This window comes from Sminthopsis crassicaudata, chromosome 2 (genome assembly GCF_048593235.1).
Source record: "Sminthopsis crassicaudata isolate SCR6 chromosome 2, ASM4859323v1, whole genome shotgun sequence".
NCBI classification, from domain to species: domain Eukaryota; kingdom Metazoa; phylum Chordata; class Mammalia; order Dasyuromorphia; family Dasyuridae; genus Sminthopsis; species Sminthopsis crassicaudata.
Genome location: NC_133618.1, coordinates 59,533,550 through 59,548,093, shown reverse-complemented (window position 1 = coordinate 59,548,093; position 14,544 = coordinate 59,533,550). Strand labels below are relative to the sequence as shown.

The 14,544-nt window shown below is 43.2% G+C and overlaps 1 protein-coding gene across 1 annotated transcript in view; it reads right to left on the bottom strand.

Moving 5' to 3' along the window:
- The window catches only part of ATP6V0D1 (ATPase H+ transporting V0 subunit d1), a 97,564-nt gene that overhangs the window by 32,285 nt on the left and 50,735 nt on the right, over positions 1-14,544 (bottom strand). The window contains exon 2 of the mRNA XM_074286455.1: positions 14,291-14,462. Coding sequence (XP_074142556.1) covers positions 14,291-14,462 — 172 coding nt within the window. The remainder of the gene's footprint in view (positions 1-14,290; positions 14,463-14,544) is intronic.

Here is a 14,544-nt window from a genome sequence, read left to right as displayed (position 1 = left end):
AGAGGGATTTAAATTATCTAGGTAAATGTTATTTGTGCCTAAACCAGAGCAAATGCCAAATTCTTGCTTGTTTCAACTATAATTTCCAAAAGGTAGAGGGAGTAATGAGAGGACCACACAAAACAGACTTGATTCTGACCAAAAAGGAGGTAGTTATTGAAGAAAAATCAGTGGGCTGCTTGGATTAAGTGACGATGGCATCTTAGAATTTGTGAAAGAGGAAAGAAAACCTGGGTATAAAATGGATTCCTAAGGCTTCATAGAAAGGATAGATCAGAATCCATAGACAGGAATGCTCCACAAGCCAATGAGAATAAAGTTTTGGTATTTTACACATGCTTACCATCTCTAGAAGAGGAGTCAGGGGAGATAGGAAAGGAGGAACAGAATTTGGAATTCAAAACTTAAAAAAAAATGCTAAAAATTACTCTAACATGTCATTGGAGAAAAAATTAAAAGTATGCATATTTTTAGAAATAAAGAACCATTAAAACAAATAAATAAAAAAAGAATGTCATTTTGGACCTAAGCTTCCTCTTTTCTCTGCTGTCCTGTGCTGCTTCTCCAACTGTCTTAAGGGTTAAAAACCCCCTTCAAAGGTTGCCATGGACGATGACAGTGCTGTCCTTATTCCTAACAATGGTTATGAAATGTGCTTTGTTGGAGATGATGTCCCTCAGAATGGAATAACACATATAGACCAAAAAGACAGATGTGTGGGAATTGAGGCCCAGAGGAAAAAAAAGTCTGCTGACACTGAATCCAATTCCATTGAATGTAGTATTGCTACGAACTGGGCAACATGGAGAAAACAGAGCACCACTTTTTTGTTTTTGGTTTTGTTTTTTTGAAACAATGAGCTCTGCGTATCTCCTGAGGAGTATCCTGTGCTGTCCACAGACGCCATCCTGAACTCTAAAGCTAGAAGAGAAAATAGGACACAGACCGTGTTTGAGGCCTTGGAGAGCCCAGCCATGTATGCCATCCAGCTGTGGTGACCCTCTATGGCTCTGCTTGTATCACTAGTACGTAACGGTGTGTCCCAAACTGTGCTCATCTCTAAAGGCTTTCAGCTTCCTCATTCCACCCTCCTTCTGTCTGCCTGGGACCTGCTCAGCTATGTCATGAAGATCCTGACTGAGAGAGGGACCCGAGGCTTCACTACCACTGGAAAGGGAAGGGAAACTGGGCGTGACAGTAGGGAAATGCTGTGAGACGCTGCTCTAGACCTTGGCTAGGAGATGGTCACTGAGCTCCTTGACCATCAGGCAATCTCCCTCAGCAATAAGTACCTGGAGTACCCAGAAGCCCTCTCTACCCATCATTCTTAGGCATGGACTCTATCGTAGCCATGGAACTAGCAGCAGTTCTGCTGTGACAAGTGAAAATCTGGACGTCGATCTGGGTTCCTGAGGGTACCACCACTTAGCCAGGCACGGTTGGAAGGATGTGGCCACGGGCTTAGTGAATGAAAAGCAAGCTCACTGCCCTGATAAAGGTCAGCCCTCTGCCTTTAGCAGATAGAGATCATGGGGCAGGAGAACTGACAAATCTGGCCCCTCCACTGCCTGCCACAAAGGCTTCCTAAGGGAGTAGGGCTTGTTTTTTTGTCAAGGGTGAGGTGATGATATGATAATTACCCTCCAAAAAAGGAGACTGGCATGGCCTTAATTGTTTGCTTTTTTTTTGGGAGGGGGGGGAAGAACTGATGTTAAAATAGTGAAGGTGACAAATAGCCTAAAGCCACAGGCTCCTCCTTTTTCTTCCCTATCTCCCAATATAGGCTTCTCTCCCTGGGAGTCCAATGATTTTGGTACCAGTACTTGGGAGAGGGAAAGAGTATTATCTGTATCCTAACAATTCAATAAGAGTGCCTAATTTAAAGAAAAAAAATATATTCTGGGTAACCCCTCATATCTAGGCAAAGACAGGATTATGGGTGTGTAGCACTGTATTTACTGTCAAACTCAGATGATACAACTGCTTAGTTTTGTCAAACTGCTTTTTCCGCTTCCTTTTTTATTTTTTGCTCTAAAAAACAGCTCTCAGGACATTGGGAAATAAAGAAACACAGATAGATAAAACTGAATGATGATCTAGTCAATCTTGCAAAACTTTTTTTTCTTTTCTTTTTTTATTCTGTGACCAAGGATGGCTTATTAGGAAGAGGAATGAGATGGATATACTGATAAATGGTGATATAACAAGAAAAGAGTATCAATGCAAATATTTATTTAAAAACAATGAAATTCTGAACTCAAAAATAGATAATTCTCATAAGGAAGAAAATGGGAAGCTGTCTCAAGAGACTGATGTAGTCAAATGGATGAACTTCCAGGCTCACAGCTGGTAAAACCTGAGAATTTCTCAAGTTCAATCCCTTCATTTTACAGAAGATGAAGTGATTTGTCCACTCTAGAGTCACAAGTGCCAAAAATGAAATTCAAACCCAAGTCTATTGAGGCTGAGCCAGTGTTCTTTCCAAACAGACTTAAAAGAAACAATGGGGAAGGATAAGTAAGTGAGAATGAATACATGAGAATAGTATGATCTGGGAAGAAGCATGTTGGGAGAGCTAAAACTCAGGATAAACTAAGGTTGGCAGCAAAGGTGAAGGACAACAAAAAGGATTTTTAAAAATCTATGCCAGAGAATCAATCAACCAGCATATTGTCAAGTGCCTCAAGCAAGCCAGGTGCTTTGCTAGGGTTTGAGAGTCCACTTATAGGTCACGCCCATATCAAAGAAGGCACTGTGCCTCCTGAGCAAATCAGAACTCCAATAGCTTGCAGAAACATGAGATGCACACATTCAGAGCCCTCTTCACTCCAAATATTTATTACAGATATGGACTATTTGTGCTCCGCCTGGGGTAAAGCATTCTGCGCTCATTGGTCTGAGCAGCCACAGCTGGATGTCCATACTGGATATCTGGTCCCTGACATAATGATGCTATTTTGGTCTTTTGTTGAGGACAGCAACCAGGAACAAATAGACAAGAATGGGGCTATTTCTTTCCTCAAGGAGCTTATTTCCTCTTTTTTTTTTTTTTTAAATTAAGAAAAATTTTTTTTCAAAGTTAGATCTAGCTTTTCTCCTTCCCACTTAAGAAAGCAAGAAAACGAAATTCCTGTCATAAACAAGTAGAGTCAAACAGAAAGTATCCTTCCTGAATCGCCTCCATCTGCCTGCCCTCTTCATAAAGGGTGGGTGACCTGTTTCACTAGAAGGCAAAGGGAATCAGAAGCAGGAACAGGGATGATCACAGAAACTGGCAGTCTTTACAAGGTTTTTGCTTCCAACTCTTCTCGTGGTGCTAATATTTTACAAGAACGTTATCTGCTACAAATCAGCATCTATATATAATGTATCTAAGACTATCCAAAATGTTTGTTAAGTAAATACAGGGTGGATGAGGGGAAATTATGAAAAGTTTCCTGTAGAAGATGAAATAAGAGTTAATTTTTTTTTTCTTAAAGAAAACTAAGAATCCTAGGAGACAGAATTGAAGAGGGCAAATAATCCTGACATAAGGGACAGGAAACACAAAGCCTGGGAGATGGAGCACCACTGATGGGACTATTGGGCTAGTTTGACTGATGGTATACTTGAAGGGGGACAACAACAATGCTCATTTGTGGAGTTTTTTTTTTTTTAGGGTCTTTTTCAGAAGTTCGATGAATTCTTTCCACGCCTATTTTCCCTTCTGTTTCTATTATCTCTGGACAGTTCTCTTTGATAATTTCCTGTAAAATAGAATCTAGGCTCTTTTTTTGGTCATAGTTTTCAGGAAGTCCAATGATCCGCAGATTATCTCTCCTAGATCTATTTTCGAGGTCTATAGATTTTCCCAGTAAGTATTTGACGTTATTCTCCAGCTTTTCATTTTTTTTTTTTTTTTTTTTTGTTTCGTTTGACTGATTCTTGGGTTCTTAATGAATCATTCATTTCTATTTGTTCCGTCCTGATTTTTAAGGAGTTATTTTCTTCATTCACAGTTTTTAGTTCTTTTTGTAAATGCCCAATTGAGTTTTTAAATGAGTTATTTTGCTCTATTGAATTTTTTTCCATTTCCCTAATTTTTTTTTTTAGAGAATTACTTTCTTTTTCCAATTCAGAAATCCTATTTTCTTGAGACTTTTTTATCTTTTCAAATTCAGAAATCCTACTTTCTTGAGAGTTTTTTATCTTTTCCAATTCAGAAATCCTACTTTCCTGTGATTTTTTTACCTTTTCTAATTCACTAATTTTGTTTCCCTGCATCTCCTGTGAATTCTTTATTTTTTCCAACTCCAATTTCATAGCTTCTCTTTCCTTTCCCCATTTGTCTTCAAACTGTCTTAACTTTTTAATAGTCTCTTCTAGGAGAGAGTTATGTGATGGGGGGCAGGAATCGTTCCCCTTTAGGTTGTTATCTGCTGACTCTCTGCTGTTAACTTCCTCGGGGTTGGATACCCGCTCTTTCTCTGTGTAGAATGAGTCAATGGTTCTTTTTTGCTTTTTACTCATACTTAAAAAATCTTTTGGGGTCTGTCCCTGGGGTAGGAAATTATTTATTTATTTCTTTACCAGCTTCCTCCCAGACCGGATGGATGCAGTGGCTCCTGCGCCTGAGCTAAGAGAGAGCTGTGGGAGAGAGTTCCCCTCCCCCTCCCTGGAAGTGCCTCAGAGGTGATTAGCAGGACTGCTCTGTGAGGGCGCTGTCCCAGCGACTTTCCTGAGGTTTGAGACTGAACAGTAAAGGTGACTCAAAGCCCAGCCTATGTGTCCGGGTGGGGCGTGGATGTCAGCAGCAGGTGACGTGAAAAGCCCCTGAGCTCAAACTGGAAGTGTCTGCCAGAAACCGTGGTCCCTAGTTCAAAGGTTCCGCTTCTCTGGGACTTCCAGGGCTGAGTTCCACAGCCTCCAGCAGAGCAAGACACTATGTGAGTTAGATGTTGCCTTGGGCTGTGTCCGCCCGCTTTTCAAGCTCTTAACTACCCCAAGGTGAAGTCCCGGACAGCAGAAAGAGGCTACACAGCTGTGCAGAGATCTGTTAGGTCACTTCCAGGTTGGGGTGGTTCTAGTATCTGGCTTATATTTTAAAGTGGCTTAATTTCTCTTCTGAACTGCTGTTTTATAAGCAGAGAAGAGCTAACAGCCTGTGCCAGATTCCTCTCAGTGGCTTCTCTGATCCCAGAGCCCTCCCCAGCGCGATCGGAGCAGTGTGCCACCACCCAACCGTCTGTGCTGGCCTCTTTTTTTTTTTTCCTCCCCTGGGAACCGACCTTTTCTGTTGAAACTCCAGATTCTCTTCAGCTGGTAAGTCATGCTTCTAGACCTTGTGGTTTCTATCAGTCCAGCGTTATTTTTGAGGCTGATTTAACTAATTGGTATTGAGGGAAGAAGGGAGCTCACAAAATTGCGTGTATCTTCTCCGCCCCCCAACAATGCTCATTTGTAATAATAATAATAAAGACTAACATGCAAAGAGAACTTCAATGTTTATAAAACTTCACAAATATTATCTCATTTGGAAAAACAAGTCTGAATCAGGTTGTGAAGGCCTTGAAGTATTTGATAGTAGAGTAATATAGGATACACTGGAGTTGGCAGGGGACTGAAATGGTCAGACTTAAGCACTCTGGCATTTTTATGCAAGATGAACAGGAACTAGAAAGTACAGAAGTAGGGAGGGTATTATTTCTCAGATTTGATGATCCTATGATGGACTTTACAGGGATAAGTATAAAACATTTGGAGTAAAAAAAAATTCAGTCACAAGTATAACATAGGAAAGATGTGACTGGATAACCCTTTGTGCAAAAAAGCAAACCAAACCAAACCTGAGAGATTTTTTGTGGGCTTTGCTATTTTTTGTAGGTTTTAGTGGTCAAGAGTGACATGGCAGTCTTCAAAGCCGCTGTGAAATCAAGCTTAAAAGAAGTCACAAACAAGGGAGGAGATATTCATTCATGGTCAAACCACTAACTCATTCAACTTCAATTTAGTTCTAAGTGCCATGTTTTGAGAAGGATGTTAATAAGATGGAGCACATCCAGAGAAAGCTGGTTGTGACAAGAAGGGAACTGACACTGCTATTCAGGATCAGCTGAAGGAACCAGAAATATTTACTCTAAGGAAAAGGTAATAAATTCATCTTTATTATCTTCAAATCTCTGATGGTCCAAAATGGAATAGGCTCCCTTAAAGGGGAGGGCTTTCCATTATTGACAGTTGAAGAAGAGATTCCCTGTTCTTTACTTAACCATTCCAATTCTCTAGCCTTCTTGGCACTGGGCACATGAGCCCTCGATAACTGAAGGCAAGGGTGCAGATGAGGGTCGGGAGTGGGTAACTGATTACAAGCCCATAGTACTTCCTGTTTCCCTTGCAAACCTCACATTCATTTTTTACACGGGAAGAATATGAACTAGCCTTCTAGCAGTGTCTGTGATAGAGCCCTGACTTCAGTGGCTCTTGGCTATATGGCAGTCAAACTTCTTGGGATCTGCTCCTTCCTTCAATACTGTAAAAGAAGTGAAGTCTTGCCTTCCCTTAATAGTATTCCCTAATGACACTGGTTTCTACCAACCTTTCTACCTGAGAGCTTATTGTCAGTACTGCCAGCGTCCAGCATTTCCCCCCATATATTTCAGAGGAACTTTCACAGTTCTTAAAAACTGCCCTCTCTACATCCTGTATCTGGGCTGCTGATGGAACCTAAACCTGGGCTCTGCCCTCTGACCTTTGGAATTTCTAGGCCCTTTCATCTGCCCCAAAGCAGAACTTCTTTGTATGTATTGTCTTCCCCTGTCAGAGTTTCCACTCCTTAAGAGCACTGACTGACTGGCTTGCTTTATGTGGTCGGTGTCTCTACCACTTAGCACAGTGCTTGGTGTGCAGTCAGTGCTTTTTAAATGTTTATGCATTCATTTATTAGAAATTAATCTAATCCAACCCCTTCATTTTATAAAAACCCAGGCCCCAAGAAAAATGACTGGACCAAGGTCACAAAGGTAGCAAGCTTTGTGGAAGACTTTGAGTCCAGGGCATGATGTGGTGGTAGACTTTGAGTCAGAAGGCTGAGGTTCAAATCCTGACTTAGATTATACTAGATGTGAGGTTACAACATTTTATAGACTCATTTCCTAGTGTGTAAAATGGGGGAAATAACCCTTGCACAATCTAACTTACAGATTTCAGAGGAAAGCACTCTGCAAATCTTACAAATGTGTCTTCTCTTTTTATCTTATTATGTCTACTCATCTATAAGTTATCTGAAACTAGGATCTGGCTTTATGCTGACTATAACCCCTACAAAACCCAAAGGAGGACGAGTACATGGTGAATCACTGTGGACTGCTGGTTGGCTAATCTCAAGTGGGGCTAGAAGCAAGAGTATGGGGACAGCTAGGTGGCAAATAGAAAGAGCACCAGCCCTAAGTCAGGAGGATCACACTAACTAGCTGTGTGACCCTGGGCAAGTCACTTAATCCCAGTTGCCTCAGAGAAAATAAAAAGAAGAAACAGGAGTATGACTCCCAATGAATAGCCCAGGAAACACCAGTCAGCCAACCAGCCAAGGGACTGCAGAGATGAGTCACTGGAGCCTCCTCGAACCTTCTCTGCTCTCCAGGACTCCCACAGAACCCCAGCCAAGCTGCCCAGAAACAGCTGTTGCGGCCAGTGAGGCACAGAGAAGCTGAGGGAAACCCAATCCGGGATCCCAGCCTACAGCAATTCATTCCAAATCCGGGTTGGGAAGGAGGGACCCTACATGACCCTCAGGAGTGACAGAGGCACCTGGCCCAGAGAAGGAGAGTGCAAATCCTCCCACACCCAGTCCTGGAAGACTGCAATCAAAATCTCCCTGGGGAGCAGAACTGGCTGCTTCACTCGGTGGATGGCCACACTGAAGGAAAGGAGTGGGGCCGGGGCTTGGCAACAGCTATCCAACAGGGCTGGGCTGGCTCTGTGGTTGGGTCCTGCATGACTCCATCTGACTGGAGCCCTGTGTGTCTTCCCTCTCCTCAATCCTTTGTCCTCTAGAACAACGTTCTTGATTTCTGTGTGTGTAAAGGACCCCTTTGGGAATCTGGTGAAATTTATGGATCCTTTCTCAGAATGTTTTTAAATGCAAAAATCACACAGGATTGCAAAGTAAACTAAAAATTTTAAAAAGTTAACTATTTTGGAAAAACAAGTTTGTGGACCTCAGGTTAAGGTTTGCTCCTCTAGAGTTTGCCATTAAAGCCCTATAGTGTGGTGGGAAGAAAGACAGCTGGGGTCGTTCCATTGCTCCTGGGGCTCCTTGTCCTCTTGGAGGCAGCAACCCACTTATGCCTTGCACAGTTTCCCAAAGCTCCTGAGGCAGAACTTCCCCCTGAGCCTCCTAGCACCAGCTTGGCTAGATTCTGTGGTCACTGGGTGTGTGTATGGGGGGGGAGGGGGAATGAGGGGAATCACAATCTGCTGACTAAGTAACTTGGTTGCTGGGCCAGAAGCTGCCCGGCTGATTTGGCAACACCCAGGCCACTCTGGGCATCTCTGGAGTCAGAGGGGGGTGACTCACCATCTTACAGCCTGAAGCCAACTGTTCTCAGCTGTGTTACACAGGACAGTCATTGGTGAGCAGAAGAAGGCAAAGATAGCCTCATGAACCAGCTGCTACCTTCAATGTGGCCTACAGACTCCAAGACAAAGACACTTCCTGCTGCTTCTGCCCAAGGTTGGGCAGGGCTGTAGGGGAAGTTGGGGGAGAAATTTCAGTTCCCACTCAATGGTCAGTGCTGACAGAACCTCGAGGGACCCATGACAGCTGGTCGCCAGGCCTTCCTCCAGAGGTCTGCCAGGGTAGCAATGTTCAGTAATTATTTCTTAGAATTATAGAATGTTTCAGACTTGGAAGAGATCTGAAGATTATCTAAAACTGGTGACTAACTGTTCCCTTCTCCAAACTTCTATACTACATGTAAGACAGAACTGCCCCATGTCTTGTGTTGGATTGTATTTTTCCCAACTCATTTTCCTGGTTCTCCTTTCTGGAGCCTAGTTTCGGATCCAGAGCCCCATTTGCTACCTGTGCCCTACTCATGCTTTTGATACTTCTGGTCAGTGGCAAAGCCCAGGCTGAGACTCTGAGAAAACAAAAAAACCTTTCATTTATCTCTTGGCTAAAAGACAAGTACATGGCTTTGTCTATACTTTGCAGTATTATGAATCTGTATATAACTCATTGGTAGGGTGGTAGCAGGAGAAGCAAGCTATGACATCTTCTGTGGAGTCTTACAAATGTATCATAATCAAACATGAAAAACTAGTGGCTAATGTTTACACTGCACTATAAAGTTTGCACTCATGAGATCTTTACAAAAGCCCTCGTAAGGCTTTGTTTTGTTTTGTTTTGTTTTTTATTTATTCACATTTTACAGAGAAAGAAACTAAGGCTGAGAAAAGCTATGTGATTTGGCCTGGGTGTCCATCTAGTGTCTTTGGGCTTCCTAACTTTTACATCAGCTTGTGGTCCATATTCACTGAAGGGGTTGATGCTTTCAGACAAACCTGGGTCACTAATGGGTAAATGATTTCATTTTCTGAGTTTTAGACCTCCTCTGTAAAAAAAAAGAAGGACTTTGATTACATAAGGCTTCCAAAGTTTCTTTCCAGCTCTTAATGATCAATGATAGGCAGGAAGGCAGGTACTGAGACCTGAAGAAGACTTGCTCAAAATCTAAAAAGTAGTAAGGAACAGAGGTGTGATTCGAATCTGGGGTCTCATCAATCCAAGGACTGCATTTCCTTCTGAGGATAAGAGAGAAAAAGGGAAGACAGAAGGCTATCTAAGCTAGACCAGGCAGGCACTAGATGCAATGTGAGGAAAATACAGAAGGCATCCCAGTCCAGTTGCTGCATTGTCCTAGCCAGTGAAATCTAAGCGGGGGGGAGGGGGGAGAGGGGGAAAAGGGAGGAAAACCAGAAGGTGGCACAGACACTGAACAGGCTTCTTCTGATCTGAGCCTCCACAGGTACCACTGGGAGCTGGGATTCTGCCTTGAGAGAACCTGAGAGTCAAGGATTGTCACCTAGAAAGGCAGGAAATGATGATCTTGGCTTAAGGTTAAGGGATACTCCAAAGATCTTCAGCAAATATGATGTGGCTATGGAGCCAGCAAAGAGTAACAGCAATGAGAAAGCCCACTTTGCCAAGGCATTTGGGAAATAAACTTGTATGGATAGCCTTGTTGGCAGGGAGGCTCTGGAAAACACTTGAGTATCAACCAAGGGATCCAAAAAAGTATAAAAGAACCAGAATACATCTAGGAAAATATGGCAGAGTGGAAAGAATAAGAAGTTTAGAATCAGATGTGGGTTCAAATCCAAAAGCAAGTCATTTGTTAAAAATTTTCTTAACTTTGGTTTCCTCTATAAAATCAGGGTGGTAATACCTATGCTGATTACCTTCTAGAAATGCTATAGGGAAACTAGTTGTAAATCTTAAAAGATCTGTCTAACTATCTAAATGTGAAATACTACTCCCATGCAGTCCACTCCTCTCAATGAAGGAACTAAAGCTCAGAGAAGGGGTGTCTTGTGTCTAAGATCACTGGCAGGGTAATCTACATAAAATCAGAGAACAAGAATGCTTCCTCAGATACCCCTGCCATAAGATGAAGCAGCTGCCGTTCAAATATTTCCAATCATAGAGAACTCATTAACCACCCCCAAGAAGCAGCAAGCTCTATTGCTGGACAGCTCTCATTCTTCAAAATCTCTTCCTTAGGTTGAGATACAATTCTTAAGTTTCACTCTCTGGTTCTAATTCTCATCTTTTTGAAGTGACTCAGAAAAGGCTGATTACTTTTTTACAAGACAGCGCTACAAACTATCTTAGGCTAGATGCCCTATCTTTCAGACTAATTTTCCCAATGTGACGTGATTTCTAGACCCTTTACTATTACCTTATTGATGTCTTCTGGACATGTTCCAGTTTATCAATGTTCTTTTTCACCCAGACCTGAACACAATATTCCAGACATAGTCTTGAGTGCAAAGTACAATGGCATAGTCACTTCCTGTGATCAGGACACTATATTCGTATTAATGCTGCCCAAGATTAGGTTAGCTTTATTAGCAGCCATATCACGCCAGTCTGAGATTGAGTTAGGGTTTTTTTCTTCAAGCAACTGTACCACTTAATTGCTAGAGTCTTAGTCAAGAGTCCCTATGGTGAGAAACAGGTGATAAAAAACAGTGGGCAAATGTGAGAAAGATCTTTGTGGGGCTCCTTGACTCCCACAGTTCTCCATCCTGAACCAGTTATTTTTCCTTACTTGACCCCCTTTTGACAAATGTCCCTCTTTTCTTTAGCTGTCCCTCTACAAAGGAGGATGAAGAAAACTCATCACTCTTTTGTCACAAGGCTCACAAACTCACCAGGAATAAGTCCAAGGATGAGAATGATATGAATTCAGGAACTAATGACAGGAAGATTACCACTATTTGCAGGCTTGTGGTGTCACAAGTTGTATTGTTGTTATTGTTTGGTCCTGTCCAACTCTTCATGACCCTATTTGGGATTTTCTTAGCAAAGATACTGGAGCTCATTTGCCATTCCCTTCTGCAGTTCATTTTACAGATAAGGAAACTGAGGCAAATAAGGTAAGTCACTTTGCCAGGAATTAATTCTCTGAGACCCAATTTAAACTCAGGAAGATGAGTCTTCCTGCCTCCAGGCCTGGTACTCTATCCACTGCACCACCTAGCTGCCCCAAAGGTTGTATCACTTTGCATTTTTCAAAGGCCTTTCCAACCCTTTTCTCAATTTGTTCCATACGTGCTACTGTGGAGTTTGAAGGACCAGCATGCTGTAGCAGAAAATAAGTTGGATTTCTTCCTAGCCTTGTAGCTATTATTCTAAAAGACATCAGGGACTTTGTTCAGACAGATAAGGAAACTGAGGTTCAGAGGGCAGGCAGCCAGCACTCTAGCCTCTAGATGCCTGCCTATTCTCCAGTTTTATTTCCCAAGGAGCCCTTGGGGAAAAGACGTGGCCCCTGCCACCACAGAGGCCAGATGAGCCTTTTCTCCAGCCCATTAGTCTCTTCAGCGCCCCTTTAGACCAGGCCATTCCTTCCAGTCTCACTCTGGGCTGATGCTCAAACAGGCACAGATTTTAGCAGAGACATAATCCACCAAGCAGCTGGGGAAGAAATAAGGACAGAGAGTTCTATCCCCCAGGGCAAACTCCACAGGAGGCCAAACTCTACATCTGAGAGTGAACAAGGGGAGTGGAAGGGAGTGCCGAGCTCAGGCAGAACCTCTTCTTTTTCTCAAGTCCTTCTACATCCCTGCTGATGAAGGAAATGATTTTTGCCATTTCAATTGCATTTAATTCCCAATTCCCACTCCTGCCTTCAGGCAGACTGCCTACTGTCCCACCCCCAAACAAACAATCACTATTTCATGACTTGTGCCATCCTTCATAGGTACAAAAGTGGTCATAGAAGGAAGGGCTGCTCCTCCACAAGGAGTCTGCTTTGGGCCACTGAGAACACCAAAGGAAGACCTGCTCCCCAAAGGTGTTCATCATGGAGCTCAGTCAGTGGAGAAAGGTCCTGAGGGGCACTGACCCTGTAGAAGAGACTCAGAAGGGAAAAGTAGGACAAGAATCAAGCACAAAGACATTAGTCTTATCTCAAGTCTCAAGCAGGTTTCCTAAGCCTCTTTTAATTGACTCCATAAATCTATTAAGAAGATTGCCCAAAAACCAACCCATAGACCTCACAAACATGGGACTACATTAGGCATAAGAACAGCAAAAGGGACAACGAGAAGGGAAGGGACTCAGCTACTAGTAGTACAGACTAGGGAATGGAGAGACAGGAAGCCAAGTTATAACCGAACCTAGTCCAGCTGGAATGCAATAGATCCTTACTGATGAGCTGAAAACCATCATCTCAAGGAAGCAGAACAGAGGTCAGCCTCGGATCCTGCTGGGTCACCCTAATTCTACAGCAAATCAATATAGCAGTAAGGAGTAACTACACCAGCCATTCTTCCCAGTTCTCTGGAATAGTAGGCCAGCTCCATTTTCTCCTTTCCCCACATCCTTTCCCTCCCTTTTCCCATCCTCCATCCCCTAGAAAGCTGCCCAATCATACACAGAAGAACTCTGCATTGTAAATGAGTCCCAGAAAATGTTCACAGGGAGCTTGACCTTGAGATTCTTTAGGTAACACCCTGGGAATACTGTTGCTCAACTCCTTTAGTCATAGCAAGGGATGCTCCTTAGCCCTCAGACTTCTGGGGAAGGGAGTGAACCAAGTAGCAAGTTCCTTTTTAGGAAGGAAGCCTTCTCTGACCCAGCAAAGATCCCACCCCAAGGAGGGCATCCAGGGCAGAGTGAAATGGACCTGTTGCTTCCAGCTCTCTCTCTGCAAGAACCAGACCCATCCAACCTAAAACAGATTTCCAGGGCTGGCTCAGGTGTCCCACTCTGAGCTCTGGAGGACAAAGCTCTTGCTGCTCCGAGCTTGTGTAAGTGGCCACTCCCTGTGGGAGAGGGAGGGAGAAATAAGAAGCATTAAGGACAGGAAGCCCAAGCTCAGTAACAGGCAGACAGCCATGTTCCTTTCAAAGACCTCCTAAGGGAATGGGCTGCTATCACTGAGGCACACCTGTTTGCCACACTAGCCCAGAAAACTCAGTATTTTTACAGGTAACTAGGGAACAGAAGAGGACCAAACATAGCTCCTGGAATGAGTAGCTCCCTAATAAGAGGGGATGGGCTGTGTAGACCAGGGTTATAAAGAACCATCAAAACTGGTCTCACCCTCTCCAGATGTTCTATAATTCAGAGTACACTCATAAAAGCTGGAAAGTCACATGTCTGGCTATAGGGCCGCCCTCTCTCTCCTCTCTCCCCACATCCCCATAAGGGTTACAGTTTCTTTTGGCTAGATAATCATAGCCAGGAGGCAGACAGGTTGCTTTTCAAGCTCTGGACAGAGTGAGAGACAAGGAACATCTCTTTTCAAAGCAGCCAGAGGACCATGGTTGAAACAGGACTTTAAAAATCAGAGGACCAAAGAATACAGTTATTTATTGAAAAATTACACATCTAAGAAGTCTCAGAGTTGGAGCTGGAAGCTGGTTCTCAGGCCCCCAAGATATTATTATTATTAGTTCATTATAACCCACTCCATCTCTAACCAGTTCATCAGGCTAACCCAAGCCGTTCATTTTTCTACTCCAATGTGCTACAAGGACCAAGCTCTCTCCAACTTTAGGAGGAGGGATCTAATCTTACGTGATGAAGTCCAGGAAGCTGGCCAGCGGTTCATAGGCATGATTCCTCATGTGGCGGAACTCTACCACCATCTTCTCCTTGAGTTTGTCGTCAATGACTGACACAGTGAGTGGGGATGCCTCATTTGCCAGGAAGTTCCCATAGTCTGTGCTCTGGAGGTGTAGTTTCAGATCTAGAACCCAAAGGGGTATGGGAAAGAGGAAGAATATGTCAAAAGAAGTATGATATATCACTTAAAGACACCAGCCTATCTT